Raw genomic sequence first — 20,731 nt, forward strand, 5'->3', positions numbered from 1 at the left:
TTCCTATATTTCTTATGTGCTGTGTGTGGATCACAGCTGCCCTTAAGAGTTTGTTGCTGATCTTTGCTTTGTTGGATTGAACCCTGAGTGCTGTCAACTGCTTAAGAAATTAGGAAAATTAGGGGGATATTGAATCTTTTAAGGAAGCCACATCACTCCTCCTCATTTAGGTCTTTGAAAACCAGCTTTTGGAGTTTTTGTAAGTTTTTGTGCTGGGCTTGCCTTGAAGCAAATGCTGTCTGGGCAGCTGAACAGCTCTGGAAGCTCCACTGGTAGTCAGGAGACCTTGGATATTATGTAGATTTCAAAATGTAAATGTCACGATCTGGAGCTGAATCCTATCTACAGTGTCTTTAAGGCAGTTCAAAACCACTTCCAAAGACTTCAACCTTCCTGAAGACGAACACAGGACATGGTTTTAGTGAAGTGAATAGTCAGGGAGGGGAGGGGTGGAGGAACTGTGGCAAAGAATGGTTTTTTAGGCTAAAGGCACTAATAATGGTCATCCATCCTTTTGCTTGCAAAAATGGAACTCCCTAAAACACTAAAAACATGCACAGAGCTTAGAGTTAACCTCTATCAGAGGAATTGATCTAGGACATTCCCATAAATGTAAATTACCCTTTAGAAAAGCAATACAGTTTTCAAGTATAATGTTTGTTGCATTGAGCTCATGCTATCACAAACTCCACTGCATAAGGTATCTCCAGTTTTGATCTGTTACAGGAACATTTGGTGAGATTGAATCAGTCAAGTAAATTATTGACTTCACAAGTGTGTTTCTCATTGCTGGATGCTGAATGTTCATGGTGGATATTTTTTCAGTTGGTGTTGAGAAATGATAGTTGTGAGCCAGCTGTTTCAGAGTTTCTTGGTTTGCAATGCAGGTGATAATGGGCACCTTTATTAGATTCCAGAGTAATTATGTGTTGCTTTAATAGTGATTTTACAGTTAGGAAAAAAAGCAACTGAAATGAGACTGCAACAGTTGGTTCCATACGCTGATACCTGAATCCAGTCCAGAATCTCAACTGTTAGAAAATATGGTTTGTGGAAGGATGGTGGTGTGTAGGAGCAGTTCAGTATATGGACACTCAGCTTGGGGAACAACCTTTTCCACAAGTGTTCCATTTGCTTCTTCAGTCAAATTAATCTGAATAAAAAATAAGGCTTCTAAAACTGGCATCTCCAGTCAATTTTAATGATTTTTGAACTGTCATACCAGAGGCTCGTTGTGAAAAAGATGAGCTGTGTGTGTCTGTATGTGCCTCTGGTGTCTGAGGAGAGAACATATTTTCCTTTTCTACTGGTGAAAAGCCACAGTTGGGAAAATGAGAACAAGTGTCTGAAAAGGGAGGGAAATGCTGGTTCAGAATGACTGGTCCAGCTGTGCTGGGTGGGATTTATTGTGGGTACAAGAACCATTCCAACTTATAGTCACAATGTTATGGAGAGGAGTTGGAGGTATTTTCTTTCTCACAGTGCACAAAGCCTTTAAACAATATTCTGTAAATTAGACTGTAATATTCTGTAAATTAGAGAAGCAATAAAGTATTTTGGTTTGTGGAAAACCCATAATAAAATGATATAAAAACATAGTAGTGTTATATATATGTATATAACAATAATAAGTAATTACATTTAGCCATGTATGTCATATGTGTTCAGCTCTCCCACAGCATTCTTTGGCTCTTCCCTTCCATTTTAACCCAAAGAATTGCTTTGGCAGTTCTCACCTGGGACCCTCTTTATGTTTTCATTTTGTGAGGGCTGGGTGTGCTGGTGAACATTCTTTCAAAACTCAGTTTAAGAAATCCATGCTGGAATAGTTTAATTAAGGGAAATGCTTTCTGTTTACTTGGAAAGAAACTGAGATGGTTGTGGATTTATTAAAACTTCGCTTTTATTGATAAAATTCTATTTCATTAAATCAACAGTATTATCAGCACAGAATAATTGAATTTATTAAGTAGGGGTTTTTCTAAGCTGCTGTAGAAGTGTTTGTAAGATGGAAATTGGAGAACAGTTTGAAAAGCCTTGGAATTACTTGTAAAGTATCAGGAAATAAAAAGCTACAACGTTGTAGGTTTTTGGACTTTTAGAAAAGCAGAAAAGGAAAAATACCCTCTGATAGCTCTTCTTACAGGCATCTAACTTGGATTATAAGAAGAGTGGGAGATGTTTAATATCTTGAAAGAGAAGCAGAGTCACCTGTCACCAGAAAATAGTGAAAATGTCAGTCTCCTTCTTGCTTTACTGCAAACTGTCTGGAAATGTAAACCAGTGCATTTGGAGGAGAGTATTTGTCAGCCTTTCCCCCAAGAACAGAAACCAAAGAATTTACACAGCATCTTGGGACATGCAGAATTTTATTGACATGGTCAGTTTTTTAAGGTGATTGTGAGATTTCTGAAAGGTTAAAATGTTCTTTTATACCCTAAGAAAAAATAAATAAATACCGAGTGTGCATTCCCGTATCTTTCTGAATAGAGCAAACGCTTCTAGTTTCTATAGTTACTTTTTCCTATTCATCAGATGGTAAAAATAAAGCTCTGTGACCCTCATATCTGAAAATCAATTTACAAAATGCAAAATCTAGAGTACCATTTCAGGCTTGCCAAACTGAAAAGAAAGTGTAAAATGTTTTAATGATTTTAGCTTTCGAGCCCAGAGCTTTCAGAGATGGGGTTGCAGGCCACCAGTGGGGCTTTTTTCCAATTATACCAGTTTCTCTAAAAGACTGCAGAAGGGCAGCAACACTTTGCCCGAGTCCAGCCTTGGCTCTGCTGTGCCCTTTGTGTTGTCTCTGGCCTTGGGTGGTACTTGGGGAGCTTTGTGTAGCTGTGAAATTCAGTGTTTTAGTGCTGTGAGTGGTGTCCTGTGTCTGCTGTTTCTCTCCCAGGTGTATTACCCCATCCTGGGCTGGATAATGCAGTATTTTAGTGCTATGAGCGATGTCCCTGTGTCTCTGTCTCCCTCCCAGGTGTATTACCCCAACCAGAGCTGGGAAATTCAGTGTTTTAGTGCTGTGAGCAGTGTCCCTGTGTCTGCTGTCTCTCTCCCAGGTGTATTACCCCAACCAGGGCTGTGACATGCAGTGTTTTAGTGCTGTGATGTGAGCAGTGTCCCTGTGTCTCCCCCCCAGGTGTATTACCCCAACCTGGGCTGGATGTGTGTGGATGCCACTGACCCAGAGAAGGGGAACTGGCTGCGCTACATAAACTGGGCCCGCTCGGGGAAGGAGCAGAACCTCTTTCCTCTGGAGATCAACAGGACCATTTACTACAAGAGTTTAAAGGTATCACTGTCTGAACAGCTGCTACTTTGTTATCTTTTAGTATTAACACTTTTTATTCTGCTTTATTAAAAAACTTTTTTCTTACTCTTTATATTAAACAGATTTTGAAACATTTTATGGAACATTTAAAACACTGCAAATGCTACGCATCACTGGTATAAATTCTTACCTGCCAATACAGTTGACATTAGCTTTACTAATGTCAAAACTGTTAAACTACAGAATGTTTAAACACTAAGTCAATCTTACTGGGTAATGTTTTGCTGTAGCACTAAATTTGATACAAACTACAATGAAAACCTACAGAGTATATGAAATAAATGTTTTTCTATTTTTGTTGATAGCAAGAATCTTTCTGCTGAGGATGTTTTTGCAGTAATCAGTTATTTTTATGGACTGTGCTGTCAAGACACTTTCATGGGTAGCTCCATGAAACTATTTCTCATGGTTTTATACCATATAAATTTTGTTCAGGGAGTGAGGGGGAAGCAGAGAAAAGGGTAATTCCTGGAGCATTTTATCTCCCAAATCAAGAAAAAAGTGGTTTAACTATAATGGTGGGGCATGTTAGGTTAAGAATATTGTGGCTCTAAAGTATTTCTTGAATCCCTGATCAAGACCTCCTAGTAGTGAGTGTGTGTAGCTTGACTTAGTTTTTATTTTAAATACTTTTGGGTGTCTGGGGTATATGCAGTTTTGTTTTTGCACTTTGCTGTTCCTTCCATCTCCTTGTGAGGCCAACAATATCTGTAAGTAACTGGTGTTTGCTTAATAAAAGAGCGAGTTGATCTCATGAAGTTTTGAAGTTTATGGGGCAGTAAGGCAGTAGGTAAATGTTACATTTTAGGGCACTCAAGCTAGATTGAAGAAACATTCTAAACATTTTCTGAACTTCATAATGGCATTTCAAGTAGAGGTTCACTGTTTCCAGCCAGACTACTGGCTTCTCTGCAGTGTTTATTTGCAGAGGCAGGATCCCAGTATGACTCCGTAGGTGGCCTTGATTTCTCTAGGCAATTTATCTTGGATTTTCTTTGCATTTGCCCACAGTCCCACTAACTCATTAATATAGATCTGCTTTTTTTTTTCACTCTGATATTTTAAGTTTCTCATTGAATCTTTTCTACAAAACTTTCAGTCCTGACAGAGACAAGCATTCACATGTTTAAAATGTGTTATTGGATGGATGATACTGCACTTTGGAAAATAACTGTACTGCTAAAAGGGGCTGAGCACTGCTGACAGAATAGCAAACACCTTGTCTCAGCACTGGAATATCCTTTTGTTTCTTTGACTGTTGTCTCTTGCAACTTGATGAATTTTATTCCAGTCACACCTTACTGCTAAGTGAGACAAAAGACGGCATGTAATAAAGAACATCTTAAATGTCCTTATCTTTTGCATACAATGTGAGGATCTCTACACTGCCATTTCCAACCTGCTGGAAATTTACCAGACCAGATAGGAACACATGGTTCTTTCCTGATCTTTATCATAATTCATTAATTTAGGGGAATTCCACTTGCTGACAAAAGCACAGGTTTTATTTACCCCCAAAGGAGAATTCAGGTGTCTTGTGTGTAATTTTGTTCCACTTTATCTTGAAGCATTCAAAGTATAGTCATGGGGTCTTATTTTTCCCAAGGTTTCCTTCAGCTTTTTGTAGGTTTTTAATTTGTAAGTTAAACAGGCTGATTTCCAAGCCTCATTGCTGAGATAACAAAGTCCAAATTTGCTTGATGCAGAACCGCCTCAGAAGTGTAGAGCTTTAACTTCCCTGTTCTCTGATCTCAATGAATAGTTATAGCATAGAACAGAACTTGTGAGTGAGCACAAGCAAATGTTTTTCTCTTCCATCTTCTCTTCATCTTCACTGAAGGACTGAGGGTATTTATGAGCTGCTTTGCATCTGCTTTCCCCAGCATGCCTGTGTGAGAGCTGTGATATTGCAGAGAAACAGCTTAAATTCATGGTGTAGTTTCAGCTCTTCCTGCCTCTGCTCATGAGAGGAGCTCACTGTGTAGTGTTTTTCTGCACACAGGACAAAACTTGAATTATAGAAAAAGTAAAACACAGTGAAAACTCAATTTCAAAAAGTCTTCTGAAGAAGCTTGAGTATGAAACTGTCCCTGATTAAAATGAAATGAATTTGCTTGTGGAGGACTGTTTTGTCCAACAGGTTTATAATACCTCAAGATCCTCCCTGTCACACAGGGGAGAGCAACATAACATTGGGTTATAGAGTGTGAAAGATTCACACCAGTAAATGTCAGACTGTTCACTTGGTTATGTTTGCTGAGATGAGGGCACACCCAGGTGCAGAAGCACAATCTCACAGTAAAATGAAGTGTCTGGTGAAAAACAGCTACTCTGATGAGGTCAGGCAGGCAAATGCCTCTCTCAGGCTGTACAAGACACATTAGAGTGCTTGAACGTGTGCAGTTAATTGATTTTTAGGCAATCTGTGCTAGAACCTTTTAGGTTACTTAGGTTAAGTTAATAACTTGTTAGGATATTACTCCTGAAAATAACAAATTTGGAACTTACTGTAAGCCTTTTGAACAGAAAATACTCAGATTAAGGACAGTTAAATGTTGCAGTTAAAACAAAAAGCACAAAAAGGTGCGTTGGAATTATTAACCTGATGAGCCTTCCCAAAATTCATACCTTTTTTAGCCAGGCTGTCCCAGGCTGACACTGCTCCAGCAAGGATCTGCAGGGAATAGTTTGGAGGAGGTTGGATTTAGGAGTTGTTACTAGTTGTTGAGGCTGAGTGGTGCTACAAGTGGCACTTGCTCAGTGTAGTCCTTCTCTCTCATATTGCTACTCAGGGAGCAGCTTTAATTGTCTGGTTTTGAAGCTGCTGCTGCATCTCATTTTAGAAGTGCAAGGTTAGAGGGCTTAATTTAGATTCTGGAGCAGTGACAATAAAACCAAATTCATCAAGCTGAACGTTAGCTCCAGCCATGCAGCCACCAGGTTACGTGCTCATTACCACCCTGTGTCTGCATTGCCTGGAACCTCATCCACATCTTTGCTCTGGCTTTGTACATTTTTTTATATGATAAGAGGGTTTTTTGCATCAGACAACTCTGCTGCATTCCTTGCTGCTCACCAGCTCCAAGCCATGCAAATAACTTTGCCACTATTTATCCTATCAGGCCTCTGCAGCTCAAGGAAGCCGAGCCATGGGCTTTGCTTGTGTTATAACTTACTCTTCCCTTAGTTGTTGGGATCTTGCACCTCTTGTTGTTCCAGTGTCTGGGGTATGATGATAATTATCACCTTTATCCTGTGCTGTGAGACCCACTAAAAAAATGGGCTGCAGAAGAGAGAAATCCTATTTGTCTTCTTGATACAAAATTCCCCTTTGGCTTCAGACTGGAAATAATAGTCTGAGGACGCCCTTTGCTGGGATGCAATGACTGAAAACAGGAACTGGTCTCCACCAGCCCCATGTTCATTAAACCTGAAAGAGGGGAATTAAAGTTAAGGCATTTAAATTTTTCTTGGTTTTGGGTAAAATGCTTCAGGAAATGGAGAAACAATGAGGAAGATTTAAAAAGTAAGTTAAAATCTGAAATGAACTGATCAATAGAGTTTCTTTTCTTGGCAGTGCTGGGAGTTTGAGTAGCATTTGCAGTGATGCCCATTTGACTAAATTAGTCTGTGGTTTTGTTTTTTTTTTAATGATTTAAAAGAATAGAAATAATCAATTTGGAATGGCAAGCAAATCTTAGATTTTTGTGATGAAGTGGATTTATTAAATGTCTTGTTATTATCTGTATTCCTATTAAGCCACTGTGAAAATCTTTTCCTGGATCTTTGGATTTTGTTCCAGATCCCATCTGTAGTGGCTGCCTGAGCAGTAACTTACTATTATATTAAAATTAATTAATGTTATTTAATAGTTTGTATAAGGTAGGTAATGTTTGTCCCAACCTGGCTGCTCACTGAAAAGAATTAACAGTGAACATCCATAGAAGTGAACACTGGGATTTAAATCAGTGTCACTATTTGAGGCAAACCACAATTTGGGATGTTACAGCTGGAAGGGTCATGCCCAAAATAATATTATTATTAATAATAATAACATTATTATTATTATTATTATTAATAGTAATAGCTGTGTATGAATTATTAATATAAGGACTGTATTAATAATTAAGTCTATAGCTGTATTAATATTAAATATAACTGTATTAATATTATCTCTGTATTATCAGGAACTGTAGTGATGGGCCAGGGAGCAATAGATAGATATAGAAAAAGGGGAAAATTAGGTTTGATGATAAAATATTCCTCCCTGTGAGGGTGGGGAGGCTCTGGCACAGGGTGCCCAGAGAAGCTGTGGCTGCCCCTGGATCCCTGGAAATGTCCAAGGGCAGGTTGGACACTGGGGCTTGGAGCACCCTGGGACAGTGGAAGGTGTCCCTGCCATGGCAGGGGGTGGAACTCGATGGACTTTAAGGTCCGTTCTAACCCCTTAACATTCCATGATTTTTCTGATTTTTTTTTTCATTGGATTTTGGGTGGAGTTTTTTTGTGATTTAGTATTGTTTTTTTCTGATTTTGTTTTTGGTTCACTTTTTTGGGGTTTGGGGGTTTTTTTTTTTTTGGTTTTTTTTTTTGTTTGTTTTTGTTTTTTTTTTTTTTTTTTTTTGGGGGGGTGGTTTGTGATTTTTTTTTTTTCTGTTCTTTATTTTTGCTATTTTTAGGAGTTATCTTTTATTTTGATCTTTTTCTGGTCTTTGATATTTTCTTGATATTTTTCTGGGGTTTTTCTATGTTTTCTTGTGAATTTTTGGGGTTCTTTTTTTATTTTACTTTTTTTTGTTTGTTTGTTTCTTTGTTTGTGGTTTGGGGGTGGGGGTGGGTGTGTGTTTGTGTGTTGCAATCCGTGAGGAGTTTTTGGGGTTGTTTTGGGATGTTTCACTGCTATTCTGTGTGTGTGTTTTACAATCCATGAGGAGGTTTTTGGGGTGTTTTGGTGCTGTTCTCTGTCTGTGTCTGTTAGAATGTGTGGGGAGGGTTTGGGACTTGTTTTCGGGTTGTTTTGGGGTGGTTTTGGGTTGTTTTCGGAGTGTTTCTCTGCTGTTCTCTGTGTGTGTGTGTGTGTGTTAGAATAAGTGAGGAGGGTTTGGGGTTGTTTTAGGGTGTTTTAGGGTGTTTTGCTGCTGTTCTCTGTGTGTATGTGTTAGAATGAGTGAGGAGGATTTGGGGTTGGTTTTGGGGTGCTTTTGGGTTGTTTTGGGAGTGTTTCACTGTGTATGTGTTAGAATGAGTGAGGAGGTTTTTGGGTTGTTTTTTGGGTGTTTCAGTGCTGTTCTCTCTGTATGTGTGTGTGTGTTAGAATAAGTGAAGAGGTTTTTGGGGTGATTTTGGGGGTGTTTTTGGGGTGATTTTGGGGGTGTTTTCGGGGTGTTTCAGTGCTGTTCTCTGTGTTAGAATGAGTGAGGAGGTTTGGGGGCTGTTTTCGGGTTGTTTTGGTGTGTTTTTGGGTTGTTTTTGGAGTGTTTCACTGCTGTTCTGTGTGTGTGTTAAAATGAGTGTTTTGGGTTGTTTGGGGGTGGTTTTGGGTTGTTTGGGGGTGGTTTTGGGTTGTTTTGTGGGTGTTCTGCTGCTGTTTTCTGTGTGTGTGCGTGTGTTAGAATGAGTGAGGAGGTTTCTGGGTGTTTTCGGGGTGTTTCGCTGCTGTTCTCTGTGTGTTTGTGTTAGAATGAATGAGGAGGATTTGGGTGTTTTCGAGGTATTTCGCTGCTGTTCTCTGTGTGTGTGTGTTAGAATGAATGAGGAGGGTTTTGGGTTGGTTTGGGCTATTTTGGGGGTGTTTTGGGGTTGTTTCTGGGTTGTTTTTTGGGTGTTCAGCCGCTGTCCTCCCGTGCCCAGCGCGGTCCGGGGGCGGGGCGGGGCGCGCTCTGCGCTGCGCCCTCCGGCCGGCAGGGGGCGCGCGGGGCGGCGCCCTCGAGGCTCGGCGGGGGCAGCGCCGTGGGCGCCGCCGCGGCCGCTCCCCGCCCCGCCAACAACGCGCGCGCTGATTGGCCGCGCGCCCTGTGTTGTGTCCCGGCAGCCAATCGCGGCGGGCGAGGAGCTGTTGGTGTGGTACAATGGCGAGGACGACCCGGCGATAGCGGCCGCGATCGAGGAGGAGCGAGCGAGCGCCCGCAGCCGCCGGCACTCCCCGAAGGCCCGCAGAGGTACGGACCGGACCGGCCCCGCCGCCGCCCGCGCCGGGGGCAGCCCGCCCTGCGGCCGTCGTGACCTTCCGCGGCCCGGGAGAGGAGGGAGGGCAGGGCCCGGCCGGGCCGGCGGCGCCGCGGGCGGAACGTGGAAGTTGTGGGTGGAAAAGTTGGGAGAGGCGGCGGGAACGGGGAATGTCCCGCTCCGCCGGCACGGCACGGCACGGCACGACACGCCGGGCCGCGGCAGCCGCAGCCATCCCGCGTGGGGCGGGGACCGAGACCGCGGCTGCCGCGATCCCTCCTTGGGAAAGGGAGCCGAACTGGGGCCGCCCAGAGCCCTCCTTGGGAGAAGGAGCCGAGCTGAGGCCGCCCTGATTCCTCCCTGGGAAAGGGAGCGGAACTGTGGCAGCCCCGAGCCCTCCCTGGGAGAAGGAGCCGAACTGTGGCAGCCCCGAGCCCTCCCTGGGAGAAGGAGCCGAACTGGGGCCGCCCCGAGCCCTCTCTGGAAAAGGAAGCTCCGCTCGGAGCCGCCCCGAGCCCTCCCTGGGAAGCGGAGGCTGCTGAGCCCGCGGTCGCCGCGATCTCTCCTCGGGAAGCGGGAGCGGAGCTCGAGGCCGCCGCGATCCCGCCCGGAGAAGGGGGAGCCGAGCCCGGGGAGCCTTTGGGAAGGGAAGGAGCGCGGGGTTTGGGGGTACGTCCGTCGAGGCAGATGAAAAATTCCGGTCCTGTTATTTCCCTGCGGTTTTTAATGTCTTGTCGTTCCTAGGCCGATGTGTTGGTTATGGAATTTCGCAGGCGGTGGGAACGGCTGGTCCCGGCTGCCTGGGGCCGGGGAGGGCGGGTGGGACAGTGTCGGGTGGTATAAACACATTATTCCCTCGGTGAATATGTATGGCAGACCAGACATCCATTATTTTTTCCATGACTAATTCAGCAGGAGGGTTTTTTAGAGTGCGTGTGCCTCCACGCGTGGCCTTACATAACTGACATTTTGACTAACGTTTTAGGCCAAAATCACAATAAAGCCTTGACTTACAGGGAGTAGATAGAGAAAGGGAAACATTTAGAGTTTTAGCACAGATGTATCAGCTCCTCTTGCATGGGAATATGTGCATTTTGGTATTCTCTGGAGGTTAAAAATGAACCGAAGAAAGATAATATTTTAAGAAGCATCAATATAATTTTTAAATGTAAAATGTGGGGCCTGATCTTACAGGTAGTACAGTTGACTGGAACTCACATTGGAGAAATAAGGTCAAATATTGAAAACATTTATTGTGTAAGTTTTTTATTTGAGGTTGAGGATGGGGGACTGTAGTGCAACACAATTAGTTATTTTTAATAGTATTTCATAGGTTAAGCAAATACACACTGAAATTCAAACACTAAGTTTTATTTTATGATGAAAAGCATATTTGGCACTTATATAAGCAGCAGTTGGTAAATTACAGGCTATATTATGTTTTTTTTCCTAAATCTGCATTATCTTAGCACATGGAATTTGTGTGCCTATGATTTACCTGAAAGGCTAGAAAAACAACCTGCAGGAATTTGATTATATGATAAATCAGAAAAGCCAGACAGAATAATTTCCAAGGTAATTTTTCATGGCATAGAAGTTTGATTTGCATTCATGAAGTTATAGGTAAAAATACCAGTAAGCAAATTTGCTTTCTGGGTTTTGATTTTGTGCTCTTTTGTAGGTTTCATGTTTTAACTGTTATGGATTCTACAGATTTCTTAGTTAGGAATCTTTTCCCCTTTTTTATAAGCACAAGCTCCTTACCAAGGCTCACAATTATTAAATAAAAAGCAACCCAGCAAAAACCAACTCCAAGCACAATATTGATGAAACATTTGAGAATAACCAAGAATAATATATTTATGCAGTAATACTCTTGTCTCATGAAGCAGAAAGACCAAATTCTTAGTATTTAGCTGATTTGAATTGTTAAAGTTTCAGCTGTAAAATGGTAAGGTGATTCATTGGATATTTTGAAATTTTATAGTTCTGCTTTTCACAGGTTTCACTGGAATTTTTTTTTTTTTTTACTCTGCATTTCCTCTCAGTTTTTTAGTGTTTGTAGTAACATCTGCTGATATCTGCAATTCCCAGCAATCTTTGTACAAGAAATATGCACTTTTCTCCTGGAGATTTGGTAGCAGTAGCTGCAGTGAGGATTCCAGAATGGTTTCTACTCATATTCCTGCTTTTCTAGATTCAGCTGGATCCTTGAATGGAGAAGCTTCTTAACCCTAGACTTGAGTGGTTTGGGGAAATCAAGGAAATTATGATAGACATGATTGAAAAGTAGTTAATTTAAAAATAAATAGTTCTAATTATATGATACAAAAGAATGGGAGGAGAAAGATTTTTATGAATTAACTTTATGCATGTGAAAAATTGGGAGTTGGTATAAGGTAATATTTGAATTAAAAAGCAATTTAAGAAACTTGCTAAAGAGGAGCTCCTCCAGAGGGTTGTGATGAATTTGAATTCATTAGTGACCTAAACAGATCAATAAATTTTTAAAATTTTATTTTGGCCTATGTTGCACACTGTTGTCTTATACATTGAGAATAAAATATAACCAAGTAAGAATTGCTAAATTCTAACAACTGTGAATGAGTGTGTCCTTTAGGAACACGTTTTCCAGAAAAGTAAAGTGACAGTTTAATAACTTAGGAATGACTAGACAAGACATTATTTGAGAGGTGTATTGTGATTTAGTGATACAGACCATGTAATTATTAGATAAAACTCATAATTATTCTATATTCAGTAAAACAAATATAATTTTGAATTTTTAATGTGTCTTAGGTCTTATGCTTGAACAGTTAAGGTATTTATTCTTTGACAAATAACCCTATTCCTGCCATCTGTGTAGTGAACTCTTGGCAGACCAGAAGAGGTGGCATTTCCCAGGTATTGACAATGTTCTGCCCAGTCAGTCCGTCAAGGCTTTCACTGCTGGAACGTGCTCCTGTTGCAGGAGGAATCCTCTCTGAGTGAATGATGAAATCCTCTGGTGCTCTAAGTCAGCCTGAGTTGCCAGAAGAGGCAGAGCAGGCTGAAGTTGTGAGGTTTGTGTGAGCCAGGGGCTGACCAGGCCTGGGCAGACAAAGTCCACACTGAACTGCTCGCCCTGACCTTGAGCTGCCCTGTTTGCCACTGATCCCTGACACAAGGTCCATAATCTCCTTTACAGTGTATCCAGGGTGGCACCTGGCACTTCTTCCAGGTCCCCAGCTCCCTCCTGATATTTCTGCTTTTCTGTTCTGCATTCAAACTGCTTTATAGTCCCCAGATTTTCATGTTTGATGGCTCCTACCTGGCTTGGCCATGGCTGTTCTTAGCTGGAATAAATCCTCCACATCTTCCTTCTACCATGCTCAGGAGTCCTGCAGGGAAAAGGAAGTTGTTGCTAATTTATTTTCACACATTGGAACACTGTGTGATCTTCTTAAGGTGCATTTGAGATTTAGAAAGAAATTTAGTAGGATAACAAGGTATGGAGAGGGGTGGGAATGCAACACCCCCAAAGGAAAACCTGGTAAACTTGGGTACCATCGCAGATTTTTGTCAGAGCCAAGCTGTTATCCCTGCCTTAACTACACAGTTCACAGCCAGCAGCTCCCAGTGCATGGCCAACAATAGCTGAGATTAGTGTTTTTTTTGTTTCTTTTCCATTTTCTGAGATTTCATTTTTTCTGTTAAACATTTACCATTGTTTCTCCCAGGTTGTAGTTAATGTGCTGCCTGCCAGGCTTATAGGGGAGATTTGCTCAATCAAATGCATTAGCACAAGATCTTTTATTAATTCTCCTTCTAAGGAAATTAAAAAGAGAACAGCTTGGATTCACTTTGCAAGTTGGGTTCATGTGTCCTTGAGAGAAGTAGTGTGGATTTTTTTTTTTTTTTTTTTTTTTTTTTTTTTTTTTTTTTTTTTTTTTTTTGTCTCATCTGGGCTTTTCTTCCTTTGCTTCTGACAGGAATAATTTGTAGCAGTGATCAGGAATAATTTGTAGCAGTGATCAGGAATAATTTGTAGCAGTGATCAGGAATAATTTGTAGCAGCCAGCGGTAACATCGACAGAGTGTTTCCTTCAGAAAGAACACATGGAGCCTCTGGCTGCAGACTCAGTCTTTCTGGAAAAAAGTAACTTTTCAGTAGCTAAAGTTGTTGTTTTTAAAGAAAGGATGGTCATTCAATAGATGATCATACATAAAAATATCCAGTGTTTTTATCAGGCTGAATCTGCTTTAGGGTGCTGCAGAGGCTCCAGAGTGTGACCAAACAAGGCTAAAATCTCACTTCTGTTACTGATTATGTGGCAGATCAAAAGTCTGGTTTTGAAGACTTCGAGATGTTACTCAGGATAAAAGCTTGCCATGCTACATGCTTGGGAGTAATACCTCTAAAACAGTCTTTTTTGGGGAGAGGAGAATGTTTTTCCCATGCTTGTTTCTATCTCTGGAGCTGCTCTGGCCCTCAGTGTGTTCCCCTCAATTCAGGCAGGCCTGGGGCTCCTCCCTGGGAGCTGCACTGGTGCTGTCAGGCTCTCAATGGGGGGGAAAAGTCTTTAATTTCATTCTTCCAAAAGCATGTGCTGCATAATGCAGCTGGAGTGGATTGAGAAGCCAAAGGATCTCTCAGTCACAGTTGTGTCAAATTCTAAAATATTTCTCTATTGTAGTGCAGGCAATGCACCTGCGTCAGGGTCACCTGTGCTGTGGACAGCCCCTGGTGATTGTTCAGTATGGTTTTAAGGTCTCAAACTATTGCTAATAAATCTTTTAAAGCTTTGTTAACTTAAATGATTTTATTACTAACGTTGCTGCTTCCCATAGTTCTTACCTGGTTTCAGGCAGAACATGAACTGCAGGGATACTTGCAATAACTAACACTGGCCCAGGGGCAGTGTGAGGTGAAAGTGGGTGAATTAAGAATCAGTTATTGGCTGTTACAAATAATTATTGTGCCTTGGTTTATATCAGGCTGAATGCAAAGTGCAACTTCAGGCTTCTGCTTCCCACATCCAAATAAACTCCGTCATCCCAAAAGTTACACTGTTTTTTCTCTTGTCTGAATGTGTCACTGTTGCTGAAACAGTGTCAAATTGCTGCTGGGGAACAGGAAAACATAGGGATGAAATAAGCAGGTTAAATTCTGTGATAGTAGAAATCCTTGCAGGTTTTTTTTGTTTGTTTGTTTGTTTGTTTTTTGTTTGTTTGTTTGGGGGTTTTTTGGGTTTTTTTGTTAATAATGTCTTAGGCATTCTCATGTAGTTCCTAATTATTAGCTGTACTTGAGAGTGCTGTAAATATGCATAATGTTTATAAAAGGTGGGCCTTGGGTTGCCATCTGGATGTCATCCCAAATGGAAATCATGGTCAAATGATGCCCTGATTGTCTGGGGTTTAAGTTACACAAATTTATTAGGTTTGCACTTGGACTAAGTTTAAAAGTTTGTTTCTAAGCAGAAAAGAGCTTATGAGAAAAATGATTGTGTGTGAGTTGGAATGTAGCTTATAGAGGGATGTGCAAGTTGTATATTCTCGTAGCAAGGATATCATGAAATGATATTGTTATCTAAGCTCTATTTCCCATACATTTAATGAAAAACTCAGCAAGGAGCTCAAGACTTCAAAAGAAAGAAGAAAGAAGTCATCAAGATTATCTGGAACAAAGTCTTATAATGGAATTTACTTTGATTTCCCCAAATCACATTGGTTTACAAGTTTATACAACTCCAGTTCAGAAGCAGCATTTGGGATGCCAGGGGATCATATCTCTCCTGAAAGCATCTGTCTGGAGAGTAACTCATACATCTGAGGTCTTCTAAGCAGTGCAAATTTCCTTTTAACCCCCATATATGGGGGCCTTTGAAAGGGAGATCTGTGTTACTTTAAATTCCCATCTTCACCTCTCCAGCAGTGCCCCAGCTCCTGGGACAGCTGCTTTGTGCTTTCAGAACAGCCGAGGGAGATTGGTGTCCCTCATTCCAGCCTTGCTCCTGCCTGTGGATTTAAGAATGGGAGAAAATAAGCCTTCATTTCAGGAATAAAAAAATCAATTACCTATATTTAAGAAAATTTCAAAATTCAGCACTGAATTGCTTGTGTTGGCCCCTTAAACTCTGTGTTTCTAAGTATAAACTTTTGGAAGTACTACAAGCACCTTGCACACTCTGTTACTTTATCTCTGTGAGGTTTTTGTGTTTGACTTAAAATAACAATCTGGCCTTCATGGTTGTTACAAGTTGTATTTCTAGCTACTGACTTAGTTAAAGCAGATGTATATAGTTACCTAACAGAATAAAAGTTTTTGGGTTATTTGGTAACTCAGATTCTAAAGCATTCTGTATTTTTTTTTCATACTTTTGCATTTTTAGTCACACTTCCTTAGGCTGCTTTTCTCAAGTTAAAAAAGTAAAATATATCTAGACCACAGTTGTGGCATTTCCCAGCAAATTTGCTAATGCTGTCTTCAGTTACATAATCCACAGTGGGAAGTGAAATAAGGCACCAGGCAGCTTTCTATTATTAATCAATTTTATGTTTTTTCAATTGATCAGGATTGGCTTTGAAGAAAGGAGTTGACCTGGAAGAAAAGCAGCTTAATATTTCACTGCTAATTTTTTTTTAAATAATCCATTGCATTTGGAAATTATTCTCCTCTTTTCTTAGTAAATACCGTTTTGATTTTCCTGAAAATAAGTTAAAAGCTTCTAGGTTGCTATTGAAATACAGGTTTTCTTGTAGAAATATTTTATTGTATTGGGATTTCCTAAGACTTTCTTAGACCATTTTCTTCTGACTTATAGAATTTTTAAACCTTTCTGTGTAGAACATGTGGAGAAAATTTGATGATTACTCTTTTAGGGAAGAGTTTTCAGATAGATTTGGAGGATTTGTTCCAAAATAGGAGAGGGATGAATTCCTGCAGAGCAAAATAGACAGTTTTCCAGAGAGAAACAAGTACTTTTGTTTTCTATTCCTTCGAGTATTTTGTGATTTAGAGTTGTCCTGTTGCTTATAGACTATAAGAGAACAAAATCAATGAGCTGCTGACTGCTTTACATCTCACTAAATCTGGATGACTTTTGCTCACATGAATAATCCTTTCTTGAATTGCTTTGTGTTCCCTCACATTAAGTCAAGGCTTTACCAGCCATTGTTGCTCTTTCTGTGGTTTCCTGATCCTCCTGTGCAATTTCCCACTTCAGTGTTTGTTTCCCAGTTGGAGACTCTGGGGTTTATGGTGGATGCAAGGTAAAGTCAGTTATTGACTTCCAGTGTATTCTTATTTTATTTGCCTCCTGCTTGAACCATCTTTTTTATTTAGGGAAGGTTCTAAGTTCTTGTAATAAGAACCTTTTGTACCTCTTGAGCATTTCTACTGCCTTTCTCTAGATTTTTTTTATGCCTCATCTTTTCAAAACCATTCAATCAGAATTAATATGAATAATGTTTTATCATTAACTGTACAAAACTTTTTAAAATATAATTTTGCATTGACCATTTATTTTACTTGCATTATGTACAGGGAATGTCTTACACTGAGGGCTTATCTGCAGATGCCCCATGTAATTTGTTATGCAGGGGTGAACAAGCAGATTTAACTTCACTTCAGGAGTGTACACAAAGTTTTGATAGCTGGTTTATTCATGGAAGACATGCAGACTCCATTTGAGTGTGTGGCTGAGAGCTCTTTTCTTTAATTGAGATCTTGTTCAGAAAGTAACTTGTGTTTGTCAACTCTCTGAAGATTCTCACTGCATTACAAACCTGCAAAATAGCAAAGAAATGTTATATTTTATTTATTTACTGTTTTGTATATTTTTCAAATGAGCTAAAAGGAAAACCATTTGTGAGACCAGAGTGTATTTATTTTTTTCAATCTGTCAAACCTTCCAGTTTATTTTGTCATTCCTTCCAAGAGCCTTACACAGATTGACAGGAATGACTTTGTTCTGAAGAATTCTCACCAGCCTACACTTGCTGTGTTGAGTTCCTCAAGGAAATGTTACAGCTGACTGACTTTCTGCTTGGGTTTATTATCAGTTATTGAAACAAGACTCAGTGGTGTTTCAGCATTTGTAGCTAAGAAATTAGGCAATGTCTGACAATTTTCTAGAAGTATTTACTTCTTTTATACACTTTTCCCCTGGTAAATCACAATATTTATTTGGATCAACAGTGCCTGAGAGTTATTTAGGATGGAGCTTTCTGAGCACTTATGAGCTTACCAACTTCTAAGAGTTAATTCTGTTGTTACACTTTGTTATCAGGGTTCTGTGAGAGGTTTTGATTGACTATGATGAATGCTGCAGAACTTGAGAGAGGCACTGTTATTAATGTGCTGATTGACATAAAGTTATTCTAGTGAGACTATTATAGTAGCTGAAAATCCATCATCTTGATTATTATTGCTGCAGAATGCCATGGAAATGAGTAGTCAGCTATACATTATTGTAACTCTTGTTGAGAGCCAGATGCCTCACTGGAGTCTCCTCAGATACAGATCTCGTTTTGTTTGGCAGTCCATCAGAAACAATTCGACTCCTGAATGGGAAGGGCCTGGTGTTTGTAAATGTGACTTGATTCATAGAAATTTAGGCAAATTTTCTCAGGCATCACCATTATTCAGGGCTGAGTCCAATGCAAGCTTCCACATGTTGCTGGCAGTGAAACTGCAGACTGTAGGGACAGTGAGCTGTGGTGTGAGGCAGCTCAGTGCAGTGAGAGCTGACCTGTCCAGCTGGAGAGTGGGATCAGAACATTCAAACACCCACCTTTGCCATAGTTGGATCCTCAGCCAAGTCTTAGAGCTGTCTTGGGTTATTCCCAAGGAATAGCTCTTACCAAGTGGCAGTGAGGAAAAAATGGACTTTCCTGCGAAGTGTTCCCTTTCAAGTTGCAGGAAAAGAGCAGCAAGTCCAGAGTTTCTGATCTTACAGACCCTTGTCAGGGATTGCAAAAGCACAGTGGACTTTGTGCTGAAACTTATCTCATAGCTCCCAAATCCTGAACTGGTGTCACCCTCCATTCTCCTCATTCAGATACCAGAGCTGGTTTTATTTTCTGGTTCCTTACCTGCAAATTGCATTGTCCACATTACATTATGGTGACATTTTATTTCCGGAGTCTGTTTTAGTTGATGTTTTATACTATAAATAGGTGTGTGCAAAAAACTTCTAGTTTGAACCCATTTAGATTGAATTAGACTTTCAGCTTGCACGTAGCAGTTAACTGAGCAGAAGTACATTTGTGCTCTGAGATTTGTTTTCATTGTTTGAAAAATGGAAGAAGTTGCTGTTCCTTGTAATGACTTCATGAGCCTGTGACCTTTCCTGGTGTCACAAATTGAGCACGTAACAATTTGCTCTTGTCTGGTTTGGGGCATATTATAAATTTAGAACTTCTGTTGTCGGTCTTGTTAACATGAGCACCAACTGTTGCCATTGTGCTGTAGCACAGTCCTTTTGAGAAATGGACTGATTGGGCAACTGGAGGATTACAGTTCCTTTGGAAATATAATTCAGTGTATCTCATGTTATCAGAGAAGGCTGACAAGAATTTGTCTAAGAAAGTATCAGTGGGCTGTGGCTGAAATGAATGAAGCACTTTGTTTCACCAAGGAAGTGAAGCAAATCTTCCACAATTTCCCAGCAGATAAAAATTATTTGGTGACTGTATTGTGCATTAAAATGATGAGTTTACATGGTAATATTTATCCTCATTTATCTGCTTCTGTAAAGGACCTACTCTGATATTCTGCCATATGACTTTGTCTCTCTGAAGCTGGAGGGAGATGAGTCTTTGCAAATTTAACAGATACAGAGAAGCAGAGTTTTCATGCTGCATATATGTTTTGACAGGAGCTGGTTATTAACAATTAATGTTCTTTGTTAGGTTGGAGACCCAGTTGAGAAGATGCTGTAATATTTTTAATGGAGACTGGTGGAAAAACACTGCATGATTACCAGTAGTTGGTTGTAATATTAAGGTTAAAGGAAAGAAATTTGGGAATGGATATCAAAGAGCAGGTGAAATACACAAAGGGGGGATTTTACTGGCAATACTTGTTGGAGAAAAATCTCTGAGAAGTGACATGCTGCAGATGTGGTAAACAGAAATTACAAATTTGAATAAAATGAATAACAGGACAAATTTGAGTGACTGTAAATGGAAATGTTGAGTGTGACCTCGTGCAGTTCTGAGGGGTTTAATTTTATCCATGGGAGCTTTATTGTGGTGGCAGCACTGTCCAGATCCTGCGTCTGCCAGAGGCTTTGCTCTTGTTTCCTCAGCAGTGGGGACTCCTGTTACAGTAATCCTTGGGCTCCTGTTGGACACAAAGGCAGCCCTGTTTCCTGGGAATTGTAGCCTTTGTACAGCTGTGTTCTCCAAGCTCTGTCTGGGCAAACGTTTGGATCAGTGGTTCAGGTTTGGTTTTCTATGCAGTGACAGCTTCTCATGTCTGGCATAGAGAGGTAAAATTGCACTGGATAGCAAGACACCACTTTGATCAGCTGTGTGAGAAGGGCCTTTGGGTCTGCAGTGGACTCAAAAGTCCTTTTTTTCTTTTCTTTTTTTTAAATGTCATTTATTTGTGTGACTGCAGCTGAATTGGAACATACCTGGTTTGTCAAACAGCAGAGTAAAATGGCAGCTAAAGGCCTAAGTAGTTACTGTTGAAGATAACTTAGCTAAAACCCCAGGTATTTTTGATATAATCCTCTCAAATGTTCAGTGGTCCAAATAGGGCCATGACAAATATTTGGGTTATTTATTACAAATAAAGGCAGACTGATCTAGTAGTGATAATTTTAAACTTGCTGGTACAAATAGTTGTGTGAGGGCTTTCATTTGCATTACCTTTTAAATGCTGCTGTCAAAATAGATGGTATTTCAATTATCTGAGAGTAACTTCATTTCCCAGACATTTTGGAGCAAGATCGGGTGACTTGAAGCAACATTTTCTGGGTTTAGATAAAAGCTCTGATTGGTAAAAGCAGAGATTTAAATTTAGACATTTTCTGTACTAAATACACAACTTGGGTGCTCTATTTTTAACTGAATTTTCTATAAAAACTGGCTAAATATAGAGAACAGTTATTTCTGGAAAGTGTGTGCGCCAGCTGACGTTTCTTTTGCTGCTGCTTTTGTCTTAATACTTAGCAAAACAAAAACTCTTGGACTAGAAGTACAGGGAAGAATGTTCATCATGTTTTCTGTCCTGGG

The 20,731-nt window shown here is 40.4% G+C and overlaps 1 protein-coding gene across 3 annotated transcripts in view; it reads left to right on the plus strand.

The window, feature by feature from the left end:
* The window catches only part of PRDM2 (PR/SET domain 2), a 64,029-nt gene that overhangs the window by 14,162 nt on the left and 29,136 nt on the right, over nt 1-20,731 (plus strand). For 2 of the 3 annotated variants that reach the window (XM_083876922.1, XM_083876923.1), the window contains exons 5-6: nt 3,146-3,298; nt 9,369-9,495. In XM_083876922.1, coding sequence (XP_083733048.1) covers nt 3,146-3,298; nt 9,369-9,495 — 280 coding nt within the window. Of the gene's footprint in view, nt 1-3,145; nt 3,299-9,368; nt 9,496-10,064; nt 10,172-20,731 lie in introns of those variants that run through there. The other variant, XM_083876924.1, reaches the window with a different exon arrangement.

Source organism: Zosterops lateralis (assembly GCF_965231275.1).
Source record: "Zosterops lateralis genome assembly, chromosome: 22".
Taxonomy (NCBI): Eukaryota; Metazoa; Chordata; class Aves; order Passeriformes; family Zosteropidae; genus Zosterops; species Zosterops lateralis.